Source organism: Schistocerca serialis, chromosome 5, assembly GCF_023864345.2.
Source record: "Schistocerca serialis cubense isolate TAMUIC-IGC-003099 chromosome 5, iqSchSeri2.2, whole genome shotgun sequence".
Lineage (NCBI taxonomy): Eukaryota > Metazoa > Arthropoda > Insecta > Orthoptera > Acrididae > Schistocerca > Schistocerca serialis.
In genome coordinates, this window is record NC_064642.1 from 602,345,496 (window position 1) to 602,367,610 (window position 22,115).

At 41.3% G+C, this 22,115-nt stretch overlaps 1 protein-coding gene across 1 annotated transcript in view; it reads right to left on the reverse strand.

The window, feature by feature from the left end:
- Positions 1–10,815: 10,815 nt before the first annotated feature.
- Positions 10,816–22,115, reverse strand: part of LOC126482288 (clavesin-1-like) — a 55,850-nt gene continuing 44,550 nt past the window's right edge. The window contains exons 6-7 of the mRNA XM_050106282.1: positions 12,983–13,088; positions 10,816–11,003 (exon numbers count right to left, since the gene is read on the reverse strand). Coding sequence (XP_049962239.1) covers positions 10,861–11,003; positions 12,983–13,088 — 249 coding nt within the window. The 3' untranslated portion in view covers positions 10,816–10,860. The remainder of the gene's footprint in view (positions 11,004–12,982; positions 13,089–22,115) is intronic.

Here is a 22,115-nt window from a genome sequence, read left to right on the forward strand (position 1 = left end):
AAAGAAGTAATCATGTAAATAAAAGGAAGATTCAAGAGTGGAATTCAAATTCAAGGTGAAAGGGTATCAATTAGACGATTCGCTGATGAGATTGCTATCCTGAGTGAAAGTGAAGAAGAATTACGTGATCCGCTGAATGGAATGAACAGTGTAATGAGTACAGAGTATGGATTGAGAAAAGTCGAATAAAGACGACGGCAATGAGAAGCAGTCGAAATGAGAACAGCGAGAAAATTAATATCAGTACCGATAGTCACGAAGTAGATGAAGTTAAGGAATTCTGGAACCTAGACAGTAAAATAACGAGTGACGGACAGAGCATGAACGACATCAAAAGCAGGCTAGCAATTGCAAAAAGGGCATTCCTGGCCAAGAGAAGTCTTCTAATATCAAATATAGGTCGTAATTTGAGGAAGAAATTTCTGAGAATGTACGTTTGGAGCACAGCATTGTATGGTAGCGAAACATAGATTGTGGGAAAACCGGAACAGAAGAGAATCGAAGCATTTAAGATGTGGTGCGAGATGATAGGACGTCTGTTAAGATATCCGTGGTATTAAAAGGAGCTGTAGAGGAAAGAACTGTAGAGGGAGACAAAGACTCGAATTCATCCACCAAATAATTGAGGACGTAGGTTGCAGGGGCTACTTTGATATGAAGAGGTTGCATAGGAGAGGAATTCGTGGCGAACCACATCAAACACGTCCGAAGACTGATGACTCGTATATAGATAGGGTAGATTGCCGCAGTAAAACTCCCAGAACTGGGATTGACTGGTGTGGAGAACTGCGTTAAAACATTCTTCAGACTACAGAAGGAGGAGGGGGAGATTGGTGTTTAACGCTCTATCGAAAACGATGTCTTTGGAGGTGAAGCACAAGCTAGGACTAGGGAAGGACGGGGAAGGAAATCGGCGGTGCCCTTTTAAAGGAACCACCCCGGCATCTGCACGCAACAATTTAGGGAAATCCCGGAAAACATAAATCAGGATGACCGGACGTGCGTTGGAACCGTCTTCTTTCGGAATGTGAGTCCAGTGTGTTGACTACTGCGTCACATCACTCGGTTCTTCGGGCTGTAGGCCACAACAAAAACAACAACGTCCCCATTGCCAGCCGATAGTTAACTTACCTCTATATTTGAATTTGTGTGCAGTTAAATTCAGTGTCCCATTGTAGTAAATAGAATTGGTACTAATAACTCACAATAAACAAGTAGTTTTACACACGCTTTAGTAACTATTTTGCTTACTACAGGCACCCTGGCCACATGTACCCTTATGTTTATTTCTTTCGCTGCTCATCCGGATGCTGTGTTCAAAACTTGGAAAAAGTAATAAACTGCGTTCTTAATTTTTTCCCTTATTGGATATACTGAAAAGTAAACTCGTAAATCCTGCCGTCACTTTCAGTGGATGATGGCATATTATCGCCTTGTGACACTGGAATCAAAGTGTAGTTCATCGAGTTCCCATAGAAGTAAAAAGGAACTGCTGATATTTTCACAAAAACTGTAGTATCAGAAAAATCTTAAGTATACCGGTTTCACTTTCTGCAACTTGCGGGTGTGAAATGATGCTTTCGATTAGAGTATGAATGAAAACAAAGACAGGAAACTGTGTGAATTTAGATCTTGTGGTGTTGTAATGCGCATTGTTTGACACCAATCAGAAAATAGAAATTGTTGTTGGAAACAAGAGGTAACTACCGGGTTACGGTGAATTACGAAAGGAGTTCGAGACCAAAAATGAAAGAGGCTTCGCCTGCAGAACTTTCTCTGAATGAATCTCATTATTATGACATTACATTTGACGTTCGCTACAGACCAAATTAAGGTGGAAAGCTATGGATATTTCAAATACTAGTTGACAATAAACACTGATCACAGAATCCTGACTTAACCCTTAATGAATAAATACCGTTCCATTGCTTTCTTTCTCTCTTTCTTTCTCTTTCGCCGGCCGCGGTGTTGTCGCGGTTCTAGGCGCGCAGTCCGGAACCGTGCGACTGCTACGGTCGCAGGTTCGAATCCTGCCTCGGGCATGCATGTGTGTGATGTCCTTAGGTTAGTTAGGTTTAAGTAGTTCTAAGTTCTAGGGGACTGATGACCACAGCAGTTGAGTCCCATAGTGCTCAGAGCCATTTGAACCATTTTGAACTTTCTCTTTCGCCGTAGTCCCGCAGCGATGGCAGGGTCGTTGTGGTTATAACGGATTTGGCAGTGTTAGTGTTGGGGATGGCCGGATGCCCTTCCTGCCGCCAACCCGTACCCCCCAGGAAGGAATCAGTGTACCCCAACTGTCTGCGATTAGTGTAAACGTGAAATAGTGCGGACGTGTTTCAAATGTCTGCGACGCGTGTAACTGAGGCGGAACGTGGGGACCAGCCCGGTTTTCTCCTGGCAGGATGTGGAAAACCGCCTAGAAACCACATCCAGGCTGGCCGGCACACCGGCCCGCGTCGTTAATCCGCCGGGCGGATTCGATCCGGGGCCGGCGCGGCTACCCGAGTCCAGGATGCAGCGTGTTAGCGCGCTCGGCTACCCTGGCGGGTAAATACCGTTCCATTACTCACCCTTCCTAAATTGGCAGCATCCACTAATATTTATCTGATAACAAAACAATATACTTATTGCAAACAGTATAATAGTTTCTCATGACCTTTCTTCCCTCTCACTCCTCCCCTTTTTGCTTGCTTCCTACAGTCAACCATTTTATTTCCTTATAACGTGTTAGTCTGTGGCAGTAATCGCTAGTGTACTTTCTTGGCCTTGACATTTACGTACTTTTTGTCTTTGATTATAATGTAATACGAAGTCCACAACTTCTTTGCGTACTTCATTATGGTTGTTTTTCTCACGTAGCTATGCCGTATAGTTGTAAAAAGTTACATAACGCTGGAAACTATTATCTTTGTGCCACTATAAACTATTTCTGATGTTATGTGGACTATCTGTTTAGTACTGTATGAAGACGATATAATAAGCCCGAAGCCACTTCACGACGCGCCATAAAATAAATAATACTGTACAAAATTAACATTATTTTTTCAGTTTTGAACATTATTTATTGATTTAATTGAAGAAAATGAGTTTTTGTTTGAGTGTTACCTACAGACCAAATTAAGGTGGAAAGCTATTTTCCACTTAATACTATTACTTTTTGTTCAGTTTAAAGTTAGTTAGGCGCTATACTTTGTGGAAGGTACTAGCTGACATGTGCATTCATTCACGTCTTATGGTATCAGGAATTTTGGTAACCATTGCCGTAGAGGGAACTGCAATTTGCTAAATAGTGTAGGGCGTCCGAAAAGTAACTTCCGCTGTTGAGTCTTGTCATCTCTCGCGTGCGTCACACAAAGATTATTGTTTTGTTTTAAAATACGCCCACTTACGTGACAGCAGTATACGAGTCGTGGCAGGTGACACACAGATGAAAAATGATCGAAACGATAAGCGGATGTGAGAGCACTACGATGTCGCGCAGTAACACGATGCAAGAACTAATCCGGGAAAACCGCAGTAAACAGCGTTTCGTGCTTACCGAGAAGTTTCTTCTGACTCACGATAATTGCTAACCGCAGCACGACGATGAAAATAGACTTTGATCGGTATGCTTTTTACACTTCTATCTGCTTCTTGACAGAGTAACCTGTGTTTGTGACAAAATTCAGTTCTTATTTGACAACTCACCCGTAATGATGATGAAGTGAAAGGTCACAACCATGGTGGCTTAAAGTCTAACTATGAAGTTGTGACGTTAGTGTAGAGCAAAAGCGGATTGGAAACATTAGAGCAAGTACTGACAGCTGTGCTCTAGACTTATTAGCCTCGTCTGTAACACCAGGTTTCCAGAAGTGCTGTCTTAGTGACGAAATATGCAACATTACTTGAAATATTTCTTTTCTAATTGCTAGACAGTAACATTTATACTCCGGTTAATTAAACTAAGAAATACATGTTGAAATCAATAATGATCATAATAATAGTAATTAATTATAGATATGCTCTCAATTAATGAATAGAGGTTACATTACTAACGTTACTCTCATCTTATGTTCGGCGTAACTCAGTATGATAACATTTAGGAAATTTTCAGTTACTCCTAATACACATATTTATGGGTCGAATATTATGTACGTGGTCAGAGGCGGTGTGCCGTGCTACGAATAGAAGAACGATGTGAACCTTGTTGTATATCACACCTCTTCTTGTTGCGACATCACTCTTCGCTTTGTTTCGTGGTTTTATGTAGCGTTTCCGTCTTTATTTTTCTGTGAAGGTGTCTTGTATTAGCAACAATGTGCTCACTTTAGCAATTTTATCTCTGGTGCCGTCTTATTTCCAGTTGTCTTGAAGTAAGTCAAAAAAGGTGTGGCAGGTGCTATTTGACTTCTCCTGGGATTTGTGAAACTGAGCAACTGCTAAGAGAACTAATTGCGAGTTTCAAAATATTTGGCTTGGACTACATTATTCTTCAACCCGTCTAACCATCTTACATTTATGTTCGAGAAGGACAAAGAAACAGACCACATCAGCCAGTCTCAGTCGCAGTAGAAAAACTTACACGAAAGCCTCCAGGGTGGCTTAAAGGAGAAAGCGAAATCAAATCCTTTACGAAAGTGAGCATAGTTTGGATCCTGCATTATACTCAGGGATGCTATACTAAATGGCTCGTCCAACTCGTCCCACTAGACTGCCGCCCATTACGAAACTCAAAAGTACATTAAATCTGTATCCTGTACGAGTCTCGGAACTGTAACTCTGGATTTTGCAGTCAGTTCTCTTAGTAACTGAGCTACCTAAACGCGGAACACGGCATACTTTCCGCCATAACAGACTTACTTCCAAGTTCTGTGTTCTAGTGTCCGCCCAACACACTGTTTTGATTTGAGAGTAAGTTTAAAAACAACACATGCTCCGGTGGAGAGTGAAAAATGCATTCCACTCCCTTTAGGTTCCTCAGTAATGTCCCGTTAGGATGTGGTAAGACTGTAAGGTAGGGCGTCATAAATGCAGTAGACAAGAGAAACTGAAGGATTGCTTGTATAAATTTGAAAACTTTTTTTATTACTGCATATCGGTTTTTGCTACAAACTGATCATCTTCTGTGCTAAAAAAAAAACACAAAGTCAAACCTAAACGATCGATGCACAAACATATGTGTCATTTTACAATAGACACAACCGAGATTTTCATCGTAATGCAGTTAGGGAGCGTTATATCACCATGGAGGGAATCAGTAAACCGATGGCACCTCCGAAGTTCAGCATGGAACCAGCGATAGATGTTAAGCTCAGCGGCAATAATACAGGTTAAAACACTTTCGAGTGAGCGCTTATATGGTGACATGGCAGTTGCTCACAATATGAGAACGCTTTCCATGCAGTTTATCTGTACGCTCTTCTTTTGCTAACGTGGTCCTCACTGTACTTCCAAGGATTCATAACATGAACTATTTTACTGTATTTTTCATAATGTACATATGTTTGTATACTAAGATTAATAAATATAAGTATTTTAAATGTATGGTACAGTTTTCTTGGTGATATCATGGTTTCAATAACACATTTTTCTAGAAAAGGCTATTCTATTGGTCCATAAGCAATTTGATATTGCTTGTAATTCCATTCAACGTCCTCCTTAGCGATATTAAATGCATATTTTTTTGCACTATGTTTTTATGGCAATATATTTTAGCTCTACAATTCTCTATTCTATTTCATATAAAGCTCTATACAGCGTATTGTTTTCTTTTGTACAGAGAGGGCGTGTCCACCAGCAACATAAGTTTGTGTAGGCAGTTGGCTAAGGTTGAATCTTACCTGCTAGTTCGCATGTTCTTCACGATAAACACCTGCTTCAAGTTACAATTTGTGTATGATTATATGAGTCCACAGGAGTTAGTCTTGGTAGGTATGTTACGTTGTAAAACTCAATGTCTTCTATTGTAAAATGTGTGTGCATTAATAGTTTAGGTTTGACTCTGTGTGTTTTTATTTTATCTTAGCACTGAATATGATCATTTTCTGTTGGAAATCGATAGGCAATAAGAAATAAAATAAAACAATTTCAGTTTCATACGACCAATACTACAGTTTTCCTTGTTTACAATACTCGCCGTGTGGCCGTGGTGTACAGACTTTCTAATGGAATCCCATTCCATAAATGTTGAATCGGAATATTGTGAAGCGTTGATGGCTGTGACTGTAGGAGAGTCATTACGGAGCGCCGCTACAAGAACACATCTGGTGGCCTCTAACGTGAGCAACAGAGAATCTCTATTAGTACGACAGTTAACCGATGACAATGACGAAAGAGGAGCGCATAGATGGCTTGAGTTAACAATCAAATCTGACAAGTTGTAAGAAACCTGAGAAACAAACACTCCAGAATGTTGCCGTGAAACACTGCGCTGTAGTTCTTTGATCTATTCTCGTGTTGCATATAATACAGAGAAGAAACATCACACGGCCGGATGAATAGTATGAAATCTCTAACGAACACTATGGAAGGACTGAGAACGAATACATATATATATATATATATATATATATATATATATATATATATATATATCGAAAGAGGAAACTAATGAACTGAACCAGAAAGTTAGTGATATAATAAACGTATAAACTGTGGACACCATACTACAGGATGTGAAGGACTTCAACCACACCTGAAGCACAATTACACTTGACGGATAAAGCAAGGAGTATATGAGAAACAGACTAGGAGAGGTGAAATCAATATTGTTAACCAATACAGATTATCAAACATAAGCCATAATTTGAAAAAAGTGGTTTCTCAGAATGTATGTCTGTACCTAAGAATGAAGTGTAACTGGAAATCCCAAACAGAAGAAAATTTAAGGCTTTGATGTGTGTTATAGAAGGAATGCACTGGTAAAGTAAATGGAGAGTTTCTTGAAAGAACAAGAGACTTACCTGCAAAGGACGTCCGTTGGTGGGTCGTATTCTAAGCCACCAGGCAATATTTTACAACGTAGTACAGGGAGGAAAGAGAGCAGCACTGTTATAGGAAAAAGACACAGATTGAGATTATACAATCAATAAGTGCGGAAGTTGGATGCAAATGTTAATGTGATATTAAAAGGTCCGCCGGGTACGGGGTAGAGCTGGTGCAAATCATATTCCAGAAAAGTCTGGTGTGAATGTGAACTCGGAGCAGCGAGTGCGCTTGTCCTTGATGCTAAATTGTTGAGTGGTCCGCGATCCCTTAATACAAACAGAATGTCGAACCGCTGCTGCCTGTGCGTGCCGGGCCTATGTACTTGTACTTCATTTCTCTCCTAACTAAAGCGTTACAGTCAATAAGAGTGGTTAGGACCGAAAAGAAAATGATTAATAATATTCAGTCACGTGAGGAACTAAACTGTTTCAAAGCCAGTACAAGAACCAATGACATATCTACTGTTCTTTTCAGAACTCTACTGTGATGTGGACACTGTAAGGCAACATTACCTAGTGTCCCCCAAAGGATACGGGACGCAGCCTACATAGACGTGCGCCGAGTTGCCGACGAGTCAGACACTGCGTAGTTAGACTCCAGGGAGGGCACACAAGACATTAATTACGTTACATATCCATTATACTTCATACAAATGGATCTCATGTGGAAATGTCAAACGTAAATATACACTGATTGGCTAAAATATTATGACCAATGCACAGCGCAACGGTGGATGCCGCGTAGTGGCGTTGCGGGAAAGTGAGGCACTAACAAAAGTATGTAAGTGGAACAGACAGGGATGGGGGTCACTCTAGCGAAGATATGGGCTGCAAATGGGGAAAACAGTTGAGATAAGCGACTTTCGTAATGGACAGATTATTTTTTACGCAGAGTTTGGAAACGCGTATCTCTAAAATGGTGAAAGTGGTCGAATGTTCAAGTGCTACTGCCGTGAGCATTTACGAAACGAGGCAGAAGGACAATGAAATTACCACTAGGCCCTAAATGGTTGGATGTCTACGACTCTTCGAGAACAGGAGGTTCGGAGACTTGTCTGCTCTGTAAAGTAGGATAGATGGTGATGTGCGGCATCTGTGCCGAAAGAGCACAATGCTGGTCACGCACAAGTGTTTCGGAGCACACCTTTCACCGTACATTGTATAACCTGGAGATCCGCAGCATAGCACCCCTACGTGTTCACGTGTTGACCAGAGGACATCATCAGCTACGATTGGAGTGGGCACGGGGCCATCAGGATTTGACCGTTGACCAGTTAGGACATGTCGGCTCTTCGGTTGAATCACATTTTTGTTACACTAGGTCTGTAGTAGTCTCCCCAACGCCGCCATCGTGGTGAACAGCGGTTAGAAACGTGTAGCGCCCCACGGACGCTGGATGGTGGGAGCAGTATTATGCTGTGGAGGACGTTCTCCCGCTCTGACATGGGACCTGTAGTAGTAGTCGAAGACACTCTGACAGCTGCGAACCACCTGCATCCATTCGTGCTTTATGTCTTCGCCCACGGCGATGCCATATTCGAGAAATACAATTGTCCGTGTCTCAGAGGTAGAAGCGTGCTACAACGGTTTGAGCAGCATTATCGTGAACTAACGCTGATGTCTTGCTGACCAAATTCGCCTTATGTAAATCCCACGGAACCCATCTGTGTCCGTTATTGGTGGCATCCCTGCGTACGCAAATCAGCGGCCCGCTATTTACACGAATTACATGACCTGCGCCTAGATATCTAATGCCACATACCTTCACAAACCTACCGACAAACTTTTGGGATCTCTGATACACATAAGTGAGGTATTTCATTTCAAAGTCGGACAGTCAAGCTACTGATCAGGTGATCATAATGTTTTGGCTCATCAGTGTAATCAGATGGAAGATTCCACCTACCTGTTAGTGCATCTAGATGATCGTCAAAAAGTGTCAGGATAGTGTATCAGCGAGCATCTCAGCACTCAGCTACAGTTGCCATCAAAGAGGGTGACACGAGGGATAATAACAGTGATGTCAGTTATCATTCACTATACCAATGGTTAGAGACAAACCAATACAGTGAACACCACAGTCCTAAGAGTGTAGTTAAGTATTACAAAACTTCTATCAATAAATCTCTGTAAACTGTTGCAAAACTTATGTGTCATTTGTTTTTGCCCTATGGATTGTGTAATCGTATTTGGTGCTTCAACGATCATCATACCAACTGTTACTGCGTGCATGGAACCACCACATAACAGTAATTATAGTAGCAGTGGTAGGAAGCTACCTTCGTGCCATATTTATACGTTTTACGCCAAGTGCGTTTCGTGAATACACCATTATCCAAACCCCTTTGCCTGTATGAAATTCGAGTGCCATAAATAATGCGGATTCGTCTTGAATTAAGTTGACGTTGCTTGCACGAGATGCTGAAACTGATGGCGAATATTACGTTTGAACCAACGAATTACGAAATGAAAATAAACTTATACTAAACTGTGCAACGCCGTCTACTTCTCAAGCGACAGTGATACTCATTTTTGATAGCTGTAGCTAAAATGAAGCACCACCTACATGAAATAATGAAATAATGTTGTCACTTAGTGTCATAGATACACCTATTGCAACTGCGAAAACTTATTTCCCTCAACAGGACGTCAGCTGTCGAGTTTTCACGCAGGCTACTTTCACACGACTATTTTCACGCAGAGTATCTGTTCACTAAATGTGTTATGTTTTGACAGCAGAGATACATGTTCAAGGTGACAGCAGTTGCGTTTGGGGAATACCTTTGCAACTGCTTGTTAATATCCTGTAGGACATACACAAAGTACACACAGATAAAAAGAAACACTCTTGCAGTACTAGGTTCCCTCATTTGCAGTATGAACACGGCAAGATTGGTAGTTAAATCGTCAGTTTATGTGAAGAAATTAATTATTCTGGTTGTGTGGACTTCTCTTAATTAAATATTGCATAATTGTGCCACTCTATTACTCACCTTCTTTAGACACAGTACGGTTCGCTGAAGTGGCTTGGTGGGTATGAGGATGAATTATTGCTTCTGCTCTGGCCGCCACAGACTCCGGATCTTAACATTATTATGGTGTTAGTGGACGGCTGTGAGGAGAAGTGTCCGAAGTCGCCCTCCACCTCCATAATTGTTTTCCAAACTTGTCACTACTTTCGAGGAAGAATGAGAAAGGATTGTCATGAAAACCATAGAGGAACTGCTTTTATCCGTTCCGATAAGACTGGAAGCTGTCTTGAGGGCCAATGGGTTCCCTACACGTACTATGCGTGGTAATGTGTCGTGTTTTCGGTTTTCGAAATTTCTGTCTATTCCCTACAGTAGCTCATATAGAAAACTGTGATACTAGCAAAGAGAGAAGCGCAAAATTTATGACAGTCTGAGAATAAAAGTGAAAAAATTGTTGCTTCGTATCTGGTAAATCAGACACTATTTTGCACTGTTGTAATGTATCTTAGTACCGGAAAAAAATAATAATGATAGAAAAGTATGTATACACAAGTTTGAACACACAGACCTTGTGGTAATATCGAAACCCACCATTACGCCAAAAAACGCAATATGAAGGCCTACAGAATCAAAACCTACATCTTTCAAACCTTTGGCAACTCTAGAAAGGCAGTTGTGCTGAATATACGTAGGAGAGTTCGTCGTAGTCTCGAGGAAGACGGTTAACTTAGTGATAAACCATTATCATTATTCACACAATATGTAAAGAAAGACAAAATGAGTCATTAATAAAAAGAAACTAGAATTGCGAGATTTAGTAGACAATAGTTTATTTCAGTTTATTGGCTACAGGTGATCCTGTAGAATATGAATACGTGTATAAGAATGCCGTGTCTCTGTCTTCAAAGAAGAGTTGTGTTTCAGTCCACGGACAGTTTTTTAAACGAGCCTGCGATGCCGTAGATGTCGCCATAGCGGTTCTCGGCGGGGCGTTTGCTCTCGTCTGACATGTACTTGTCTTTCTCCAGCAGCCACTCACGGCTGATCATCTCCCTAAGTTTGTCTGAAACACAGGGAGCAGTTTAGCTTTCAAACTTATACAACCATTTCGGGTTTCAGTAGCATTCCTGTATGTACCTAAAAAGTAATTTGAGACATTGTTCTTATCAAAGTCGTTACGTAGCACTGTTCTTCTATGTGATATCAGAAATACTAAAAATACTGAATAATACATATTTACATGAAAGAGGCTCTCTATCAAAGGGTTACAGTAATTGTTCTTGAATAGTTACATTCATTTCGCATTTTGCGGTGTTCGAGTAGATGGTTAACTCAAGTCCAACGGACATGGGTTTCAGTGCTCTAACACTATTCTAACGGTCTAGCTAATTCCAAATTTAAAAAATACTACTTTCAAATTAAAACTAGGATAATGAATATCCAAGTGTTGTGAGTGATGGGATTATGAAGAGAAGTGGGAAATATTCATTTTAATTAAAATTTCGAAAAAAAATTGTTTTTTGTCTCAACAGCCAGTGATATGACGGCAGTGGAGAATCACTTCACGCACGACCGCCGTTGTGTAAGAAAAATGGAGGAAAAATTAACAGCCCAACGTTCAGTCCTTGAATTGTATTCATTCTGGACTGACTGATAACTAATTGTGGCAGGTTGTTGCAGTTACCATTAATATGTCTTAAAGACAGTTAGACAACTATTTCTGACAGGTGCAGTGCCTATAACATTATTTTAAAAATTTGTTTGCTTTGAATTCAGTGGTGAATGATTTAATTTGTAGAATCCATTGGTATGACAGTGTTAGTATTTAATTTCTGTATCTCTGTGTAGTGTGCGGTTACTAATTCACTGTGTAAATCAGGCTTTTACTATTTGAATTCCGTGTCAGTTGTTTTATGAAAGATGACCGTAGAGAACGAGGTATGTTTTAAAATTCACTGGTATCATTTTTACACCGATTTGATGTGGATGAATTTAAAAAGAATGTCGCGTTGCTCAAAGGACAAATTCTGAGTAACACAGTCCAGTTCCCTAAGCTTACTAACGTCAGGTCAGAAGAATTTATTACGGCTATGTAATAATTACCAAATGTTTATAAGACGCTGCCAACCTCACATCTGTTTCAGAGACGGTTTGCCATTTGGGTCGAAAGCGATCCTGTGCATGTGAAGATTTAGCTCATTGATCTTCAAAGTGATTCCGGATTCAAAGACAAATTCCTTCACGTTAAAACTGTCCAAGGGGCCTACATTCTTTTCCTCAGGTAGAGTTTCCAAGTTTCGATAATGGGGTGTGCAAAAGTGCTATGCTGTTTCTACAAGCATATGTATGTGAAACATGTTTTTTCGATTACGACGCTATGTAGGTCACTATTACGTGGAAACCTGAGTGCGAATATTTGTAAAATTTTCCGCATCTGTTGGTATGCCTGCAGATCGTGTTTGATAAATATTGTATTACGTCTTTAGTGTGCCGAACATAATTCAATAATACTGGATAACTGTTTCGTTTGTGATCTGTGTTGTTGAGAAATATCTAATATTGATCCAAGCCGCATGCAATGCGACTTCATTGCTATCTAAATACTTAGCGTTTGCTTGTTTCCCCCTCTTCCCCCTCCTCACACTCAGACGTTGTGGCGTGGATGTGTGGGAAGTGTGGATCCACGCTGATACTCTATGGCTTGCGAGCAAGTGCGTGGATTGCGAGATGAATTTTAGGCTGCCCCTGAAGTAGACGTTCCATGAGACGAACAAACGTAAGAATATGTTTTCTACGATGTGAGGAAATAAAAATTATGCCTTCTGTACATTTAATACAACGCATAGTGCATTGGAAAGCTATACTTTTTGTTTAGTATGTGAAAGCAGTGTTGGCAAAGATACTGTTGAACAAGAAATCAGAAACCTGTACGTAATCTCTTCCACACCCTGAAACAACTTTAGGTTATCTGAAATAATTAGGTTAATCAGTGAGATGGTCACTGATGAATTTGCTCGGTGAACTTTTAGAGGAGCTGCTTACAGGAAAAGTTATCAACAGGTCCAGCAGTGCCCCCCAGCTCGTCTGGTATGCAGTCACGCTGCACGTACTCGAACAGAGTCGTCGATCCTGGAAGGTGCGCGAACACCTGCAACAGACAGGCGGTATGACACGAAACAGTCCCAACACTGGTATGTTTTTTTCTAATGTACTCCTGAGTCATTACCACACAGTCACCTCCATAAACAAACTTCTCGTTAAACTGAAATTAATGAGCACTACATTATGCAATGGAGAAACAGAAATTAAAAATAATGTTCTTAATAGCCACATTTTTAGCTGCAGAAACTTATCTACGTAAAATTCATTTAATATCACTTTAAAAATAGTATTGCGAAGACTAAGCTTAATAATAAGTGGGTGAAGCAGATGTTGCCAATTACGTCATATCAGTAGAAAATGCCACATATTAACCTCGAAACATGTGCAAAAACTTATGTTGTACATCAAGATCAGTTAGCAAGTCCGATTGTCGCTACAAAAACAGTATTTTCCTACTTCGCTTCACTCTTAACATGTATATATAATTCGACCTGAAACTACCCTGCTGCTGACCGTACCACGGATGTCATTAGAAGCCCATAATGCACAAATTTGTTTAAAGCATCAGTTATCGAAAACGCAATAAGCTAAGATTCCGGGCAGAGAATCCCAGGAAACTTCACACTAAGACAGTCTACCACAGACTATAGTCTCTGTCATGGTTGCAGTTCGGTGAGGAACAGAGTCCAAAAACTTCTGCAGGTATGCCTCACGCAGCTGAAGCTGCTCAAAGATGATCACATCCCGCTAAGACACCAAACTGTGGGGATGATGTTTCCTACGTTTCATGCACTATTCTAAATGACCCTGACATTTTTATGGGAATAAGGTCGGATGATACAGTTCCGCTGTCAATGGGCGTTACGGTGCTTGAGTGGTCGTCAAACCCGCTACGTAGGCGTGCAGTCTGTGATCACGGGAGATGGGGATGTCCACAGCAGTAATTACGATGTCACAGAAGAAAGGGCAAGACTTGGTTGACGAGAATGTTCAAATGAAGTCCGTGGTTTATACTCAAGATAAAATGAATGAGCGGACCCAAGTCATAGCACCAACAACACCCAGAAAACACCACAAAACCAGCCTCCACCCTGAAATACAACCTCCGCATACGCTGGGCTGCACGTGCGCTCTACGCAGTCTATCAATTGAGAAGAGGCCAACAGCAGCTCAGCAGCTCATTGAGCTAAATGTTTTGCATCCCGCCAGAAAGGCGGCGCGTGGGTCTGATCCTGCGATCTGCAAAATAGGCCGAATAAAGGAAGCGGGTAGGAGCAGGTGAGATAAAATACTTCATTACTGCATGTTAAGTAAAAGCACATTTAATAGAGAATATTAGCCAAAGACTTACACCTAGCACGTAGGTGCGAAGCTGTTCATGTATCAAAGCCAACAGTTACTAGGTGTTGGACAAACCACCATCGAAGTAACAAAGGCTAAGTCTGTAATGGCTAGCCCCCTACGAAGTAGAAGCTAAGTTGCTTGGTCGTCTACTCTTGATCAGCTGCACAGAAAGCAGAGCAGTGCTCGTTGAGCTCCACAGCGTCGGCTAGAGGGTGCTGTGGTCGGCGTAGTTCGTCTGCTCTCGTAGTGACAACCTACGAACGTGCACCTTCGCTGTGGAATCGGAACTATCGATACCACAAAATGGTCCGTAAAATCGTCAAATTTGGCAGTTCTAAAATGCTGTGGTCTTCAGTCCAGAGGCTGGTTTGATGCAGCTCTCCATGCCACTCTATCCTGCGGAAGCTTTTTCATCTCCAAATACCTACTGCAACCTACTTCCTTCTGAATCTGTTTAGTGTATTCATCTCTTGGTCTCCCTCTACGATTTTTACCCTCCACGTTGCCCTCCAACACTAAATTGGTGTTCCCTTAATGCCTCAGAATATGCCCTACCAACCGATACCGTCTTCTAGTCAAGGTGTGTCACAAATTTCTCTTCTCCCCAATTCTGTTCAATACCTCCTCATTAGTTATGTGATCTACCTATTCTTCTGTAGCACCACGTTTCGAAAGCTTCTATTCTCTTTTTGCCCAAACTATTTATCGTCCACGTTTCACTTCCATACATGGCTACACTCCATACAAATACTTTCAGAAACGACTTCCTGACAAATCTATACTTGATCTTAACAAATTTCTCTTCTTCAGAAACGCTTTCCTTCCCATTGCCAGTCTACGTTTTATACCCTCTCTACTTCGACCATCATCAGTTATATTGCTTCCCAAATAGCAAAACTCATTTCCTACTTTAAGTGTCTCATTTACTAATCTAATTCCCTCAGCATCACCCGATTTAATTCGACTACATCTGCTGTCTCTGACAGAATTACAATGTCGTCGGCGAACCTCAAATATTTATTTTTTCTATTTATAACTCTGTGTTCACCTGACCAGAAGTCTTCTTCCTCCTGCCATCGTACTTCTCTAATTCCCACTATATCTAACTTTAACCTATCCATTTCCCTTTTTAAATTTTCTAACCCACCTGCCCGATTAAGGGATCTGACATTCCACGCTATCACCCGCACAACGCAAGTTTTCTTTCTCCTGATAACAATGTCCTCCATCTAAAAAAAAAAAAAAAAAAAAAAAAACAAGAACATTGGCACAGTAAATGAAACGGGTCACCTTCAGTGGCCAGTAAGTTTCTACGTATGTGCTGGTAGCTATTGTACTGTGTTGTACAGTAGTACCTTAACTCACACCGAGCGAGGTGTCGCAGCGGGCGGAAAGATGACCGTTCAGCCGGCCCGAGTGGCCGAGCGATTTTGGGCGCTACAGTCTGGAAACGCGCGACCGCTACGGTCGCAGGTTGGAATCCTGCCTCGGGTATGGATGTGTGTGATGTCCTTAGGTTAGTTAGGTTTAAGTAGTTCTAAGTTCTAGGGGACTGATGACCTCAGAAGTTAAGCCCCATAGTGCTCAGAGCCAAGACGACCGTTCAAAACCAGTCCGGACATTCAGATCTACGTTTTCCGTGATTTCCTTGATACGCTCCAGGCAAATGACGGGATGGTTCCTTTGAAGGGTCACTGCCGATTTCCTTCCCAATCCTTAACACAATCAGAGCTTGTGCTCCTCCTCTTATGACCTCGATGTCGACGGGACGTTAAGCATTAATCTCCTCGTCCTCCTCCTTAACACAAGTCCATAAAACATTTAAAATATTTTCAGCATGTTTCGGGTGTATAAAATGATAAATCGAAACGAACACACACAACAGAAATTACATTGATAACATCACATCATTCACAAGGAATCGTTAAATGGTACTTCAAATAAGGAGTGGGAATTTTTTACCCTTTTGCTACCATGAAATAATTTGAGTAAGTACGAAATAACATTGAAATTTATAAATAATTGACTGACGATTAAAGCAGTACAACATGTTCTTAAATACAGGAGTTAAAACTATTAAAATATAACTGAATGAACAGGCCAGTATTCCCCTGTAGCTGTACGTATATAAGTCAGTTAGAGATCCACATAACATGCTTCGCAACTTTTAATTTGCGTCTTCTGCTGAGTATAAACTCTATGTCATATGGTATAGGGAGTTGTTACAGAATGCCGCATAGTAAGGCAAAGTTGGCTAGGCAAAGTTCTTATCCCTCGTCAACTGATAAAGACCATCATCAATGATGAATGTCCAGTCTGTGTTAAAATAACGAACTGCCTTCACTTTATTGACCAGAGTGTGTTCCTGTCGTCCTATGTCAAGCATAGGTCCACCTATACCATATGACATAGCATTTACATACACCTGAAGATGCAACTTAAAAGTTGTTTGGGTCTGTAATAGACCTAAATAAATACAACTACAGCGGAGTATTGGAATTTTCATCCAGTTTTATATTTTAATAATTTTAACACCTGTATTTAAACACCTGTTGTACTGCATGACTGATTTTAGCTGTGTCTGCTCCAGTTCTAAAAGTATCTGTAACTTTTAAAGTTGTTCATTACAGGCAATTTAATGGAACATTGAACGCGAAGCTAATGTGTAACTAGGCTAGCATTAAAAGTACAATAGCCATATCTTGACACTTAATATCGGGAAAAAAAGTATTATGTCTACTGTTAACATTGTTTGTCGTACACAAATTAGTCTATTGCAACAGTTCTTCATTCTTGCTGAGATCAGTTGCATTTTTAGCAGTAAGGCGCTTTGATCCCCTTTCGAACGCCAGCGTACTTCTCATGAACCCACTCATGAACCCGCTGTTTACATGTTAGATTCTGAATCATGACTTTCTTAACGTCATCACAATATATAGTTCAGAACCGGCTATCCTCGTTGCAACTGATAGGTCTATTTACTGAAGCCAATGAATGTTTAGCTTTGCTGTCTTCTTCGGTCTAGAACCTTGGAGTGATTTTATCATAGCTGTACTTCTTCTCCCTTTTGTTTTTGTCGCAGTATCTTCCAGGATCTCATTGTGTTAACCACTTATTATTAGAATTGTTTTCTGAACTTTGTATTCGCATATTCCATCTGAGATTGTGGGCGGTGTCGGGGATGTTTCAATCAAGGAAGTTTGAATTTTTTACTTAAACGTTGAGATATCAGCCTCAGGCCTTCCTGATATGGTTCCTCTGGTGGTTATAACATGTTTTCACGCTGAAACCTGCGTGTCGTGTGACAGTTCCCTAGTAGTAGCAGTTAGGCTTGTGTCTCAAACCTCTAAAACAAGACACGACTAGTTTCAAACTGAAGTGCTGCTACAGAATTAGTCTTGAAACACATCTCTGTTCATGGCCAAACTCTTGTTTTAGGAAAGCCATACATTGCCGTACCCACTATTGCTGCGTGTCCATATGCTTTCTCAAACAAAATTACTACATGGAACTGGGTGACAGCTTCTAGTCTCTCTTCGCTCCGTCTTTGTCGTAGGAACTTCTCCATTTCATTGATCTAATAACTATTCAGTGGCTTGAAGAACGAAACGTCAGTGGCTGCAATCTCTATGTTGTGTAAACTAGTAGCGAAAGCATAGTTACACCATTTTCTCGAGCAACCGCTAATGCTTTGAGAATTCTGGTGTGTGTAAAATGTACATCTAGAAGGCGTAAAACTTATGTTTCCCTCGAAAGGTGGACTACTTCGATGAAATGTTTTAGCCACCGCACAAATATGTCTTTATTTCGGGACTGTACGCAGAAATTGTTCCAGGTGGAGCGCCGTCTTGCAATCCGTCTGTAGAATGCATACTTTTGTAAAGTAGAAGTGTCTGGACATATAATTCAGTGGAAGATGCACCGCAATCTGCTATTGTATTAGAGACCCTTTCTTCACTGGCAAAAAGGTCTTACAGCCTTTATAAACTTCAGGCAAGAACTTTTCGAGGCTCTTTTTGGACTGTTGACAAGCCTGCCTAGCCCGCGATGAAAACTCGAGTAGCAACCAGTTTATTCTCGTCAACGACCCACTCCAGTACGTCAAAAAATGATTAACGTTCTCTTTTTGAAACCTTTGGCCTGCGAAAAGGATGTCGGCTGTGGCTGAGGAAACTTGATCTCGGGACATCTAATAAATAACACCACTTCTAACCAGCATTTTTTTTTCTTTTGACTCAAGCTGTCTCCAAAGCTAGGATGAGCAACTCCCGAGCTGTTATCACGAACAGATATTCCACTAGGTTAGGTGATGTGGCACTAACTCTTTTTCCACTTCTTGGGCAACTCACCCGTGCTACCTGTAATTTTATTCTGCTCCACTGGAAAACTGTTTATTCAATTTAAAGTCTGTGCAACGTAGCCCTTGGAACACCGTATGTCCTGGCAACCTCATTCACCCCCATGTCAACATTTCGCACTGATTCAAGTGCATGACACATCTTATCTTCCTCCCCTTTGCGATATTTCCTTCCTAGCGGCATCTAGAACAAAACAATAACGGTATAGCCTGCACTAACACTGTTTTCCAGTCTATTTATTGACCAGGTATAATTTTAAAACTACAAGTAGGTGTTAATTACAAATGAAATAATGGGAACATACTTTTAATAAAATTATAATTTTACTCACAAATTGGATTTAAAGATTTATTTCTGCAATAAAGGATGTCAAATTTTGTCAAATTATTCCAGTGGTCACCTCCAAGGTGACGGGTGGCTGCGGAAAAGTTTTTATAGGCGAAACGGGAAGGACTTTTAAAGAACGAATGAATGAACACGAACGCCAACGCGCCTAAAACAAAGTGAAATACTTGGTGGCGGAATGACAACTGTCGGCTTGGCAGTGATTTCAGTAACGTACGTTGCGACTGAAATTTCTAACAACATATGTAACGTGAATAGAGAGGACGGCTGTAGGTTTCCGACATCGTGAATACGCTGACGCGGCATGCGAGCAATACGTACAACGTACGACCTTGCAGCCACCTCTGTGGACAGTAATATTTTGGATAAACATTTGTAAGTAGGCTGTTTAGGTTTTTATGTTGGTAACGCCACGTAGCGCTCTGTATGAAAATCACTGACTGTGCTGTGTACAGTCTGTGGCTGGTTGGCATCGTTGGAATATTCACTATTGTAGTGTTGGGCAGTTGGATGTGAACAGCGCGTAGCGTTGCGCAGTTGGAGGTGAGCCGCCAGCAGTGGTGGATGTGGGGAGAGAGATGACAGAGTTTGTAGAGCAGACGATCTGGACGTGTGTCCGTCATAAAAAGGAAATTTGTCAAGACTGGATGTCATGAACTGATATGTATATTATGGCTTTTGAACACTATTAAGGTAAATACATTGTTTGTTCTCTATCAAATCTTTCATTTGCTGACTATGCCTATCAGTAGTTAGCGCCTTCAGTAGATAGAATCTTTTATTTAGCTGGCAGTAGTGAGTGGCGCTCGCTTTATTGCAGTAGTTCGAGTAACGAAGATTTTTGTGAGCTAAGTGATTTGTGAAAGGTATAGGTTAATGTTAGTCAGGGCCATTCTTTTGTAGGGATTATTGAAAGTCAGATTGCGTTGCGCTAAAAATATTGTGTGTCAGTTTAGTGTTGATCAGAATATGTAAAGAGAGAAATGTCTGAGTACGTTCAGTTTTGCTCAGCTGTTTGAAAATCAAATAACGTAGAGGTGTTCCAGCACTGTCATGTATAAATTTTTCTAAGGGGATGTTTCATATTCTCCCTCTCTTGATCTGCCAGTTTCGCTTCTAGCCAATGATCATGGCCAACCAGACATTATTTCCTCCCACATGCGTTTCGCAAAATGACACAACGAGGAAACTCCAGAAATTTAAGTTGGTGCAGAGGCTCACCGACCGACATTTTTCCCATTCGCCATTCACGAACGGAAAAGGTAAGGTGGGCTAAGACAGTGATTTCAGGATTATTCTGCGCCACACACCATCAGTTATGTAGATACAGGTGTAGATGGTCCAAAATCATCAATTCAAGGTATTCCACTAACACCAAAGAAAACAGGTTAATAATCCTCCTTGAAATAATAACTAGGTAGGCTACTATCGTCATATTTCGGACAGTCGCTGAAATCTGACGATGTTAAGTTTGTAATTCATTTAATTGAATGTGGGTGGAAAAGATGTCCCGGTTTTTTATAGTGCTGGGATTATCTGACAGTGATCACACGACAGACTTTGCCGGAGATTATGGACGTTTTTGGACACTACAGTCCAATATAATTTGAATATTTATGATCTCTGCACCAAGTGACACAACGTGGACATCACGTCTGAGAGTGGTGGTTGACTGAGAAGACACAACAGATGACAGTTTTCTCCTCCAATTGCGAAAATATTCTGTGGGCACCCACTTACATAGGGAGGAATGATCATCACGATAAAACAAGCGAAATCAGGGCTCGCACAGAGAAATTTAATTGCTCATTCGAGACTGGAACGGTAGGGAGACAGCTTGAAAGTGGTTCATTGAACCCTCTGTCAGGCACTTTATTGTGAATAGCAGAGTGGTCACGTAGATTGAGACGAACGGATAAGAGCATCATAATGAAGGCGGATGCCGCCTGAAGTCTTCACGACATAATACTGATGTGTGGAACAGTTTCCATGTACTCACGGGAAGGATGTCTGTTACGAACACAACACATAGAAATAGGACAGTGTCCTGGTTGGTCAGGTGAAGACGTCTAGAGAGCCGAACGGCTCCAACACGATGCTAAAGTTGCACCATGGCGACCTTTGATTAGGGCGTGAGAGGGCACGTGGATCACATGCGTTGCATGTTAGAAAAATTCTGTTCTTCACCCTTATCCAATTTGCCTGGATGATGTGAGATGTTTTACATCATAAACGTTGCCGGATAATAAAAACGTTTTAGAGTCATAAACAGTGTGCCACAGCGGTACTTTTACCTGACACTGTTTGGAAAATATATGTGAACACAAGTACTTCGTGACAAGCGATAATACGAAGCAGCTGTTACGCAGTCGTATTGCGTAGCCATTTATGCTGTTTACGTGTAGTTTGTATCGTGCAGTGCAGCACTCGAGTCATGAGGCTAAACATGGCGAGAGGCTGCATATTGCCCGATATGTACGAGGTGCATTCAAGTTCTAAGGCCTCCGATTTTTTTTTTCTAATTAACTACTCACCCGCAATCGATGAAACTGGCGTTACTTCTCGACGTAATCGCCTTGCAGACATACACATTTTTCACAACGCTGACGAGATGATTCCATGGCAGCGGCGAAGGCGTCTTTAGGAGTCTATTTTGACCACTGGAAAATCGCTGAGGTAATAGCAGCACGGCTGGCGAATGTGCGGCCACGAGAGTGTCTTTCATTGTTGGAAAAAGCCAAAAGTCACTAGGAGCTAGGTCAGGTGAGTAGGGAATATGAGGAATCACTTCAAAGTTGTTATCACAAGAAACTGTTGCGTAACGTTAGCTCGATGTGTGGGTGCGATGTCTTGGTGAAACAGCACATGCGCAGCCCTTCCCGGACGTTTTTGTTGCAGTGCAGGAAGGAATTTGTTCTTCAAAACATTTTCGTAGGATGCACCTGTTACCGTAGTGCCCTTTGGAACGCAATGGGTAAGGGTTACACCCTCGCTGTCCCAGAACATGGACACTGTGGTGTCACCGC